The sequence below is a fragment of the Hydra vulgaris genome, chromosome 02 (assembly GCF_038396675.1).
Source record: "Hydra vulgaris chromosome 02, alternate assembly HydraT2T_AEP".
Lineage (NCBI taxonomy): Eukaryota > Metazoa > Cnidaria > Hydrozoa > Anthoathecata > Hydridae > Hydra > Hydra vulgaris.
The window spans coordinates 35,210,260-35,223,640 of record NC_088921.1 but is presented as its reverse complement, the minus strand read 5'-3'; the positions used below and the strand labels follow the sequence as shown (position 1 = coordinate 35,223,640).

The 13,381-nt window shown below is 27.7% G+C and overlaps 1 protein-coding gene across 2 annotated transcripts in view; it reads right to left on the bottom strand.

The window, feature by feature from the left end:
• LOC101237827 (uncharacterized) overlaps window positions 1-13,381 on the bottom strand; it is a 72,403-nt gene that overhangs the window by 51,776 nt on the left and 7,246 nt on the right. For both annotated transcript variants that reach the window (XR_010636666.1, XM_065790716.1), the window contains exons 4-7: window positions 9,072-9,165; window positions 7,940-8,062; window positions 4,745-4,801; window positions 4,602-4,666 (exon numbers count right to left, since the gene is read on the bottom strand). Coding sequence is in view for 1 of the 2 variants with exons in the window: in XM_065790716.1 (XP_065646788.1) it covers window positions 4,602-4,666; window positions 4,745-4,801; window positions 7,940-8,062; window positions 9,072-9,165 (339 nt within the window). In the remaining variant the exon portion in view is untranslated. The remainder of the gene's footprint in view (window positions 1-4,601; window positions 4,667-4,744; window positions 4,802-7,939; window positions 8,063-9,071; window positions 9,166-13,381) is intronic.

The window sequence follows — 13,381 nt, the reverse complement described above, 5'->3', positions numbered from 1 at the left end:
GTATTATATAAACTAAAAATTAGTAAAAGAAAAACAAGGACAGCTTAATTTCAAATTTCAAAACTTGACCTAAAATATATGTAACACCACTAGATTAAAAAATATTATACTTAAGTCTTTGATTTCCATGTACAAAGTATTTTTTAAACTTTTTTGAGATAGTCCTTGGTATCAAAGAAAAATAGATTTGTAACATGTTTTTCCATAGGTTGTCAACAGTGACAAGTTTCATGCTGTATTATCTTATAGCTCATTTTGCAACTTGTTTATTATTTGATTTATTTATGTTTTATTAGTAATATTTCAAACAACAAAAACAAAAATTTAGAGTTAGTAAATGCTGATGAAAATAAAAGCAAAATTATAAAAGAAAATCATCAAATAAAGCACCAATCCTCAACTTTTAACCAACATTAAAAAAATGAAAATTATAAAGTTGATGTTTTAAAATTAAATTTAATTAGTAATATAAAGTAATATTTAAGGAAACAACATGTCAATTAAATAGTAAAGACTTTACTTATTAAGTAGCACTAATAAAATATTGAAAAAATTAAACAGTTTTCAAAATAATTTCAATCAAACAGGTGCTTTAAAAAAAAAAAAAAGTGGGCTCTTTCTCTATTTATAAATATATATATATATATATATATATATATATATATAATATATATATATATATATATATATATATATATATATATATATATATATATATATTAGGGTGCATCACAAAACAACAATTTAAAAAAATTGATTTTGTCTGACACGTAATTCTGTTCTATATATTAAAAACAATGACTTTCAAAAATTTTAGAATAAGAAATATTTTTAGAGGTTCCCCAACACCCTTGAATATTTGACAGGTCCCTAATATTTAAAAAAAATATAGTTTTTCAAAAGTAGGTTATGTTGGGTCTAAAATTAAGCAAAATTTTTTTAAAAAAAAATCATGTTGGGTCTAAAATTAAGCGAAAACATTTTAAAAAAAAATCATCATTTAAAAAAAAAAACATTTAATATTTCACTGCTATGAAAACTACAAAAAATGCACCTTTTTCATTTTTCCTTTAAAATATCATATTTATTGCAGAAAAATCTAATGTGAAATCTTTTTAATAAAATGATGATTATTTTTGAAATTTTTATAAAATTTTGCTTAATTTGTGACCCAACATGACCTACTTTTGGAAAACTATTTTTTTGAAATCATTTGGGACCGTTCAAATATTTAAGGGTGTTGGGGAACCTTTAAAAAAATTGAAAGTCAGTGTTTTTTTAATATATAGAACACAATTAGGTGTCAGACAAAATCAATTTTTTTAAATTGTTGTTTTGTGATGCACCCTAACAAGTGTATATATATATATATATATATATATATATATATATATATATATATATATATATATATATATATATATATATATAATATATATATATATATATATATATAAATAGATATATATATATATAAATAGATATATATATATATACACACATATATACACACATATATTTTTAAGTAATTCACCTCCCCAAGGCCAAGAAGGCCACTATGTTGACCAAGCTGTATTTCGCTATCAATATTTTGTGGCGAATCCTTTGTTGTCGATTACAGCCTTGCATCTTCGAGGCATAGATTTGATCAGCTGATCAATGAAACTTTGTGGAATCGCTGCCCAGGCCTTTTGGATTTGTTCAAACAGTTGATCCTTATTACGAACACCTTTACAATTAATTCTGCGGTTGACAATCTCCCACAGGTTCTCGATAGGGTTGAGATCCAGAGATTGAGACGACCAATCCATCACCGATAGGTGGTTGCCTTGAAACCACTGCTTGACTACTTTTACAGTGTGTTTCGGATCGTTGTCTTGCTGAAAAACCCATTTTATTGGCATATTCCATTCAGCATGAGGTAACATAACATCTTTCAGGATTATTTTATACATGAAACGGTCCATTATTCCATCGTTTCGATGTATTGGACCTAGAGCGTTAGCAGAAAAATACCCCCAGACCATTACATTGCCTCCACCATGCTTCACGGTCTTATGGCAGTAACGTAAATCGAGGCGTTTTCCGGCCGGTCGACGTACACGGCAAATGCCATCTTCGATTCATCACTGAACAGGACAGTTCGCTTTTCTGCACATTCCAGTCAATATGAGATGTAGCAAACTGGAGTCTTTTCTTCTGGTTTTTTAGTGAAATCAGTGGTTTCTTTGCAGGGCGTCGAGAAAACAATCCGGCTTCAACAGCACATCATCTGATTGTTCGGTACAATACAGGCACCTCTAATTGCTTTTGTATCTCAACTGATGATATCCAGGGATCCTTCTTGACGGATCTGACGATCATAGAATCCTCTCTAGAAGTGATGGAACGCGGTCTTCCACCTTGCCTTCCACCTTGTTATCTGCTGCCAACTTCCCCATAGAACGATATTTGGAACATAGTCTTGATGCGGTCCATTTTTTCATGCGATATTTATCACAAATACTTTTTTGTGACATTCCACTTACGTAATTGCCAATAATTTTCTTTCTTAGTTCCAATCCAAGACTGTCGGGAGCCATTTTTGCACTTGAAGTCATAAAAATAATAAAAATAAATAATCACACTTCTCAAGGCTTACCGTGTTACATTTACCTTGCGATGATACAATAATGCTCTGTGGAACACAACGTCTTGGTTGGATGTGGACTGTATTGATAAAATGAAACACTTGTTGTATTTCACTTCTTGTATTGATGTTCTTCGATAAAACACTTTGATAAAACTCACTTCGATAAACTGTCTTGATAATACTGACTGATTGACTTCCATATACTGACTGAATTACATGTCGATTTACATGTCTCTTATATAGTAAAATGAACCTGTGTGAACATGTTCTGGAAGTTTCTAGATGCTTCTTTTCGATGCTTCTGGAAGCTTCTGGATGCGTCTGGATGCTTCTGAATGTTTCTGGATATTTCTGGATGCTACTGGATGCTTCCAGATGCTTCTTCTGGAAACTTCTGCATGCTTCTGGAAACTTCTGGATACTTCCTTTAATTATTAAAAAACTTCCGTGACGTTAACACAGACCAGACTTAAGAAAATGAAACAAACCAAAAAAGTTGCACTTGTTTTGTCTGCTGCAAAATGGCACTTGTCAACGAAATTCTGCCTGTGTGCTGTCACCTGTCAGCTGATTGCTCATGTCATGGGATGCTATGACTCCAGACTCCTGAACTGTTTGCTGTGGTAGTATAGTTCGCTTCGTTTCTAAGACATGTAAAATTAGGAACACTTTTTAGCATTGTTCGATGTTGGTTGCAAATGTTTTGTCCAATACTGTGTATATATATATATATATATATATATATATAATATATATATATATATATATATATATATATATATATATATATATATATATATATATATATATATATGTATATATATATATATATGTATATATATATATATATATGTATATATATATATATATATATGTATATATATATATATGTATATATATATATATATATATATATATATATATATATATATATATATACACACACACACACACATCTATATATACATATTTATATAGGTGTAGGATTTCAAATCATCAAAGAGGTAACTATTTACTTCTCTATTGATAAGTATAATCTATATACTTTAATAAAATTTCCTAGAAGATGATGATAGAAATAAGGAGAAATTAAGGAGAGCAGTTAAATTTGAACTTTTTTTAAGGTTATTTAAGGACTTTTAAGGAGTTTTTTTTTTAAAGGATATATAAGGTTTTTTAAGGAGGAGTGGGAACCCTTTATATATACCCATTGGGAATTCTCTTCCGTTGGGAATACAATTTAATAGCATTAAGAGGTTATTATATTCAATCAAGTATTAGAAAATTGGGAGACTTTTTTTAATTTTTCTATTAAATAAGCGATTAGTTAATCGTAATAATTAACTTCTATATATAATTAATTATAGTTAATCGTACGCATTATAGTTGGATTAATAGTGTTTTAGTGATTTAAGAAATCAATTTAAACTTAAATCAAAAGGGGCAAAAACTTGATAGTTAGATGCCTAACCTCTTTGATTTACAAATTTGATTTAAAAATTTGATTTACAAATTTGAACACTGATGAAGTTTAAATTTGTAAATCAAAGGTTTAAAGATTTCCAGAAACAATCTTTTCTTAGAACATGGCCATGAGCATATTTTAAAACATAGCTTTGAGCGTGTCTTTGAACTTAGCCAAGTAAAGTTTTTCTTGTAACACTATCCTTATTCTTTATAATAATTTATCCTTATGCTATTATTATTCTAAATAAATGACAAATTCTAAAATTCTTCAAAGGAAATTGGGTCTCAAAAGAAGCAAAATTTAAAAATTAACTTTATTTTGATGTGATTTGAGACAAATTTGTAAAAGTTTCTAATCTCATCAAACAATGCTGTATTAATATAAACCCTACATTAAAAATGGTTATTTTGGTTGTGTTGGTAACAAGCTTTTATTAAACCAATGAGTAATAAAATAAAGTTTATTTTTTAGACCAATCATAAATACAACTTAAAAGTATACCAATCCAAAGAGTAAATCAAAGCTTTTGTTGTGGATGAAATAAGAAGTTTACCAGATGATACATCCTAAAGTTAGAAAATTATTTAATAAAGTATTTACACAACATTTTTTTATAAAGATTGTTATAAAAATAAATAGTTTACCAATTGTACTATGTTACTTCCAGATTTCATCAATATTTCAAATTTTGACACAAATACCTAAAGTTATGATTTTTGACAGTTTTGCAAAATGAACAAACTTTAATTAACTAATTTAAATAACTAATTATATATAATTGTATAACTAATTTAAATAACTAATTATAAAAAATTGCAAAATTAATTTAAATAAACATAACTCATTTATAAAAATTTGCATAATTAATTTAAATAAAAATAACTAATTATAAAAAATTGCATAATTAATTTAAATAAACATAACTCATTTATATAAAATTATAAAACTAATTTTTAGAACTAAACTTTTATAAACAAATTTCTAAACAGATAAATAAAAGGTTTTATAAACAATTTATGAAAAAAGTTTTTAAAAAAAGTGCAGCCATCATGAAAAGTGCACCCATCATGCTTATGCCTGATTAGTAGCTAAAGTATGCAATTAATATGAACGTTAGAAGCCTTGCAATAATTATCACCTTTCCACCAGTAAAATTAACATATATTACCATACATGAATAGAAAAAAAAAGTTCTTGATCAACCAGTTTTTTATATACGGAAAGAAAGTCAAGACAATCAAACCTTTTCAACTACATGTATGATATGTATCTGTAAGAATCACCACCATAATTACTTAGTACCTTGCTGTTTCAAAAGTTGTGACTCTCTGTGGTAGTTGTTCCAACCTATTCTATAAAGTTTGTGATATAAAATACTTGGATAAGATATGTTATGTATGTGTCCACCATATCCACCAACTTTTTGGTATCGAGTATAAATGTAAAAAAAAAATACCATTACAAAGGTAAATTAATTTACTTTGACACATAATAAAAACAAGTTAATTGAAAAAATAAATACTTTTAGACTAAATAATTTCAATCATTATTGATAATACTTGAAATTATGCTCTGTACAAACATTTGATAAATGATGTTGTCAACTTATCTTTAGGCAATATTTAATTTGTTTAATTAAGCGATCAGCATTATTTAAAAATTGTTGTCTGCAATCTGAAATTTTTATTAAACCAATCTACAAACTGATTATAAAAATATTTTTAAATGAAACATCATTTAGGCTTTAATACAATCATTTAAATATCTTTGAGTGTTGAATACAAGGTCAGATAAATGCAAATGAATGGGCTGTTCAACTTTTTCATAGCAACTTAAACCAACTCATGCACTTGTACCAATTCAAACCAATTTCGAAAAAAAAATTCTTTTAAATTTAACTTTAGCATTATCTTTTTTTATTATATGTAGAATCATATTTTAGTATTGTATCTATAATGAAATACCTTATTTTAAATAATATTTTAGTATTACATCTAATAATGAAAACTTTGTCTACTTTTTATAACTTGAAATCTTTTCGAAAAACTCCTTTTTATGCCCTTTAAAATACATGCAAATATGAATTTGTATCAGTATCATAAATTTGCATAAAATTCTTGAACATATAAAACATTTTTATTATTTAATACATTCTTTAAATTATCTGGTTGTCTGGGAGACTGACTGCTACTTTTTTTAATTTTAGTCATCCTTTGAGAGGGCTAGTTACCTAGTTACTATTAAACATCTGTCATATTACTCTTTTAATATAATTGACTAATTATTATAGAAAATCTCTTTTAACCAAATTCAAATAATCCATGAGAATGGAATTGTATTATGCATTTTACATAAAATATTTGTTCCTGATAATAGTTTGCTTTGCAAGACTTTCATTAAACATTTAATTCATCATTGCTGAATTACCAATTATATAGTACTTATTTTTAATTTTATGTTGTTTTAAATTCAACATTATTGTTATTTTAATTCCGTGTTAATATTGAAGAACTCGTAATTAGTTAAATTATTTTCAAAACATGTCAAAAAAATAACTGAAGCAGTAATTAAAAATTTATTCAAAAATTTATTTTAAAAACAACTTAGTAGAGCAGCAAAAGTATGTGCTAAATTTAGTTGCAGAAAACAGGGCTGTCTTACCAGATGCAAAAAAATCAACATTGAGTGCTAAACAAACCAGGCGACAATGAGCAGCTGCTGTTGTTTAATGTTGTCTAATGTTGTTTAATAAAAATTATTATGTGTAATAAGAGCTTTATTTTCGTTTTTATTTTATTAAAACCGAACGGTAAATAACCGAAATGTGTACAGAAAACGAAGGTCAATATTTTACTGAAATTTTGAAAATTCCAATTTTAGAGGGGTATAAAGATCCCCCCAGCGCGACCTCTAAATATTAACCGATTTGGCTGATTTTTTTGGTACAATGCTTTCTTTCATAAATGAACACATTTAGACCTTAGGAATAACAAAAAGTAAAAAAAGTTTTTTTGGATCACCCTAAAGTAATCTAAATTTATTATTTGAAAAAGATGACATTTCTTAAAATTATTTTATGTATAACATGTTAATTTTTTGTTTATTTTATCACAATTTTTTTTTGTTTTGTTTTGTTTTTTTAAGTATATAATAAACTATTTTTATCAGTTTATTTTATCAGTTACCAATAAGATATATGTAAACATAATTTGTGTTCATAAATAAAACTTATCATAATTAACGTGATTTTGAATTTAAAACAAAAAGTTTTAATTTCATAAGTGAAAAAAATTCTTTTAAACAAAAACACTTCTTTTAAAACAAAAAAATGAAGTTTTATGGTTGCTTTTAAACATTTGAATCTATGATAGAGACTTTCATATAATCACAATGTTTTTATGTAATGAATTAGTTTTCAAATAAAAAGCAAATAATTATTTCTTTAAGAAATATTGCAAAACCATTTTACATTCCTTCAAAGTTAAAACTAAATTTTAAATTTTCAAAGTGATAATAATTGAAAGTTTTTCAACTAAAAAAAAAAATTATTAAACAATCCATTTTTTAAAAAACAAAAAGTTAAACTTTTTCACAAATGCAGTTAACATGTTTTATTTTAAACAATCCAATAAATTAAAGTTTTAGCTAAACGTAAATTGCTGTATTTAAGAAATTCAAAACCAGGTCTTGTGACCACTGGATAAAACAAACCGCTTTATTTTTTTTTTAATTAACATTCCATTTACAGTAGGGGCTTTTTAAATACATAATTATTTACAATAAGCTAGGTAAGGCACTGTATATATTTTGATAATACAAATAAATTATAAAATACTTACGTTTGAGCCTACATTAAAAGATGCAACTGTACCAGATTGAGTCCCGATAAATAACTTTAAATTTTCATGCCAACACAGTTCAGAAATTTTTTCACCTACAAGTTCCTTTATTTCTCTAAAAACCTTAAAAAAATTAAAACTACCAACTAAATCTACCTTTAATGTTATTTAAATATTAAAAATCTATCTACCTTTATTGTTATTTAAATATTAAAAATCTATCTACCTTTATTGTTATTTAAATATTAAAAATCTATCTACCTTTATTGTTATTTAAATATTAAAAATCTATCTACCTTTATTGTTATTTAAATATTAAAAATCTATCTACCTTTATTGTTATTTAAATATTAAAAACATCTCTAATATAAATACTAATATAAGAGATTGATTGTTCAAATCTTTTCATCCCAATTTGAAATTTAAACTATATTGTAATTGTGTGACTTGGATAAACTTGTTTACATGACATAAAATAAAAATTGTAAAAAAATTCTAAAACTTAAAACTTAAATAGAAAATGATTTTTTTATTAAATCAATTGATATTGTGATGCTGAAATTGCATGAAACATTCATTTATAAACATAGCCGGTTAAAAACAGACATTTTATATGAATAGATAATAAATTGTAATAATTATTTATTTCAATTTATACTTATTTATTTTGATAATAAATAAGCATAAATTGAAAACAGTTTAGCAACCTTTTATGGGAAAATTAATAATTAATATACAAGTATATGTCAATGTTTTATAAAAAAGTTAATATGGTTTTACTTTGAAATGAAATGCCAATAAATAATTACCTTAAAACTACAAGGTGAAAAAGTTAACTTTTATTCAACTTTGCAAAAAATATTTTCATATAGTCCGTGCTATAGGTAACTTTTTTTTAATTTTTCAAAAACAAGGTTAGTCTAACTAAACTGACTCCACCTCATGAATATTTGATCTGTTTTTAATCTGAAACTCTTAATAATGATGTAAATGTTTTAGGATAGCTATAAAACAAAAAAACTGCATCATGGTAATGTTATTATAAAAGATAATTTAAAATAATCAATATTTTTAGCAGACTAAATTACAACTAAAATACTATGAAGGTAAAAAAAAATACTAGAAAATATACTTTAATTTCTTGATTTGAATGATCTCCAGAATGTATTAAATGATCTCCAGTATGTATTTCGAGTGGAATTTCCCAAAGTGTAATTAAACCTGAGCTAAAAAAGAAATATTTATATAACAGATTCACAAGTTATTTATCAGTAAAACAATGTTGGTAAAATTTAACAAACATTAATTTTTTATGCTCAAAAATCCTTAAATTATTTTGAAATCGAATTTGTTTATTTATAGACCAAAATTTAAAAAACAAAACCACTATATAAAAATAAATTTTTAGTTGTAAACTCTGATAAAGTGGTGCACCACTATAATAATGTAATTCAGGACATACAGTGTGTCCTAGTTAGCTTTAAAAAGGTGTTTAATTCAAATTGACTCTTAAAAAAGTTAGTTGAATTTGCATTGACTACGTTTGCTGGTAGTCCATTCCAGTTGTTAACAACTCGATTAGTAAAAAACTCGGCCTATTCTTGGCAGGTTTTGCGAAACTACAAAGTCAACTTTTTCTATTCCGTTTGCAATATTACTGTTGAATCAAGTTGCCCCTTTTTCGTTGCTCTTCTAGGGTGGTAAGATTGAGTGTCGCCATTTTATCCTCATAGTTTTGTGCTTTATCTCGCTTATCGTTTTGGTTGCTTGTTGTTTAATGTGTTCAAGCATTTTTGATGCATGCATGATTTTACATTTGTCAAGGTTGAAAAACATAAGCCACTTCTTAGACCATTCAACTGCATGATCTATGTCTAGTTGTAATTTTATTGCATCATCTTCTGTTTTGATGACCCCTAAGATCTTAATGTCATTGATCTTTAAATGATGTGCCATGTTGTCTGGAAGGTCATTCAATCAAAAACAGAAATGGAGCTAACACTGAACCCTGTGGAACTCCGTCTATGGTATAACTAAGAAAAGTTGCTTCCATCAAGATGTCACGTGCCTCTAGTAAATTATTTGTACAACCGTGTCTTGGAAGAAATCCATGTTGAGATTTTATGAAGAGCTTATTTTCAAGGCAATGTTTCATGATTTTCTTGTGTATAAAACTTTCCATTATCTTACAGGATACTGATGTGAGAAAAACTGGCCTGTCGTTCAAGCATTTCCTTTGACTTCCATTTTTAAATATAGGAGTCATGTTTGATAGCTTCCATAGTTTAGGAACTCTACATTAAGCCAGCAATTTTTTGAAAATCATTGCTAGTAGCCTGACTATTGCAGAACACGTGGATATATGTTATCATAGCCTTTTGACTTTGTCTCAATGAGCTTTTGCTGAACAGATTTAGTTGTTATTTCTGCTTCACTCACGTCACATTCCATTTCTGTTCAGTTTTCATAGGTTGGCATCTGATGTAATGGTTCAACAACAAATACGGACAGAAAATATTAGTTAAGTAAATTAGAAATTTTATGACTTGCTGTAATTTTATTATTCAGTTGTAAGATTTCCATGTTGTCTTCTAGTGACTTTACCATTTCATTCGCTATTTGTTTCTGTTTGACTTAGTTATGTAAATGTTTTGGATTGATTTTGAAACAGTTTGCAATTTTATTTTTGTACTTAAAAACTGCTGATCTTACAACCTTAACTAGCTCTTTGCAGGCTGCCTTATGCTGTTCTCAAATCTCTATATGAGTCTATCTACCAGCTGTAAGATATTTGTGCCAAAGGCTTCTTTTCTTTTTCACTGCTTTTTCAACTTCTGGCGTATTTAATAGTTTTTTTTTTGTTTTGCTTGAACAGTATTTTAGTTTAAGGTATGTGTAGGGTGACCGCCTCTTTGTTTTTGTCAACAAACACCTGATAATTATCATTTACTGAATGGGAATTGAAAATTGTCACCCAATCGTAGGATGTAATTAGCATTGAGATTGCTTCATTGTTTGCCCTGCTCTAGATGAACCTTTTTTGTTTTTCTTTAAAAGAAGTGTGTAGGAAATGAGCCAATAAGAAAGCAGTGGGCTTTCCCTCCTGGTGTGAAGCTAAGTGAGTTGTTTTTATGAAAACCATCTCTGCAGTCAGGTTCATCCCTGATTAATAAATCTAGTGTGCTTGATTGTCTTTCTTCTCTATTTGTTTGGTGAGTAGGGAAAGTGACCATTTGCATGAGAAATTTTTTGTTTAAATATTGCTAGAATTCCACGTCAGTTGGATGTTTGTTTTGTATATGTGCAACCATCGGTCTCAAGTATCTCTTATATTGTATGGCTGATGTTGAAATTGCCATAGATTAGGACAGATAAGCAGCTAAGTGTTGACAAGCTCTGCTTTGCTGAGTCAATCTATTTGTTGATTTGTTTTGGAACTCCCACGTCATTATCATACGGACTGTATATGCAATATATTAAGATAGATTCAATGCCTAACATTATCACTCACCATTGTTCGATATCTGCTGAGTTGAGTTGATTCACTTTTTGTTACATTTGCTGGGATATCACTTTTTATGTAGAGGGCTGCACTGCCTTCTCTGCTTCCTCAGTTTTTTTTTATGGAGTTGGTAGCCAGAAAGTCGAGTGTCTGACACTTGATCAAACCAGGTCTCAATGAAGAAAAGGAAATGCATTTTATTTTGCTATCTCATTATCAATTCTTGCAACTAGTTCATTTCATTTGGCTTTGTTTAGCAAATAAGGGTTATTTGTCCAGAAGTTAAGTTCTTCATGTGCATTATTTATTTTTTTAATTTTGTTTCATTGCGGATGATTTAGTTGGCTTAAGCGTAGCTGGTTTGATTTATAGGCAACCGACAATGGTCTTGGTTGACATGGTGGTAGTGGTGTTGACAAAGGTGGTTATAAGGACTTAAGTTTCAAACTTTGCTTTAAAATGTCAATATTTAAATTAGCTTTCATAGTTGACTCAATGAAAGTTAATTTGCCAGCTCCTCACCAAGACATGGATTCTCACAGCATGACATTTCCCCCACCATGTTTTACTGTTCCTCTCATGCAACTTAATTTGAATGCCTCACCTTGTTTCTGCCAGAAGAATTTAGATCAATTTAAGTAAATCGTGTAGTTTTTTTGCAACAAACACTACTAGTCTATTTCAGATAGTTTGAGCTGATATTGTGATTTTGTGGTCATTTTAAACTTTGCTTGCAATTTTTTAAGCAGCTTCAAATCTGTTTTGCTTGACATAAAATAATGTTTCAATGGTGTGGCAAATAGTGTTGCAAACTTTTATTGTCACAAATTTGATTGTTGAAAATGTAAAAAAGGAATAGTGTTGCAAATTGCCGCATTATTGATTGTTGAAGAATAAGGAATAATGTTGCAAATGAATTTAATGAGTAGTGTTGAAAATAAAAAAAGGAATAATGTCGCCAAGTATATTAATGAATTTTGTTGAAAACAAAAAAAAGGAATAGTGTCGCAAATGAATTTAATGAATAGTGTTGAAATTAGAAAAAAGGATTAATGTTTAATGAGTAACAAAAATCATTCTGAAATAGCCTGCTGCCGAGGGCTTCAGTACTTATACCAGCTATCTTATAGCCTGCTTTCGCCAAGGAGGGCCGCTACATCGACTGAGGGTTTGGGGTTTGGTAGCAATCTTTTCTTTCATTATTCTTTTTTCTTTCTTCTTTTTATCTGTAAAAGCCGTATGCTATAAAGATAAGCAAAACGAGTAAGCAATTGCTGAAATTAACTATTTGCAACAGTATTCCATTCTTACTATTTGCAACACTATTCCTTTTTTTTGTTTTTGACACTATTCATTAAATTCATTTGCGACACAATTCTTTTTTTTTGCAACATTAAGTCTATTTAATATATTCGACACTATTCTGAAGTTCATTTTTCGATACTATTCCAATCACCCAATTTAATCAATGGCAGCAGATGTTTTCTTTTACGGCCTCTTCCTGCAATATCAGTTGTAATTTCATTCAAATTACATGCATTTATAATGTTGCCGATTGTTCAAAAAGGGATTCTAGTCTTCTTATAAACTTCTCTGTTGGTCTTATTATTATTTATCCACAACTAAGTTTTGTTGAGAAATTCTCCAATGTTGTTTTACAACACAGATGTTGCTATAAAGTAACCAATTTTATTGAACTAATCAATATCTTTATGTGTACAAATTTGCATATATGTTACATATGTAAATATCTTGTAAAGAATACTAAATAAATATTTGAGTCAATAATTATTTGGCTTCCAATATAACACCTGTGTGCTTTTACTGTTTTTTAAAGCAATAATCCTTTGTTAAAATGATACACGAATACATATAAAAATCTTCATAATAGTAGTACTCTTTGATGTACATTTTAATTTTTTACAGTCAGAAATTTGAAT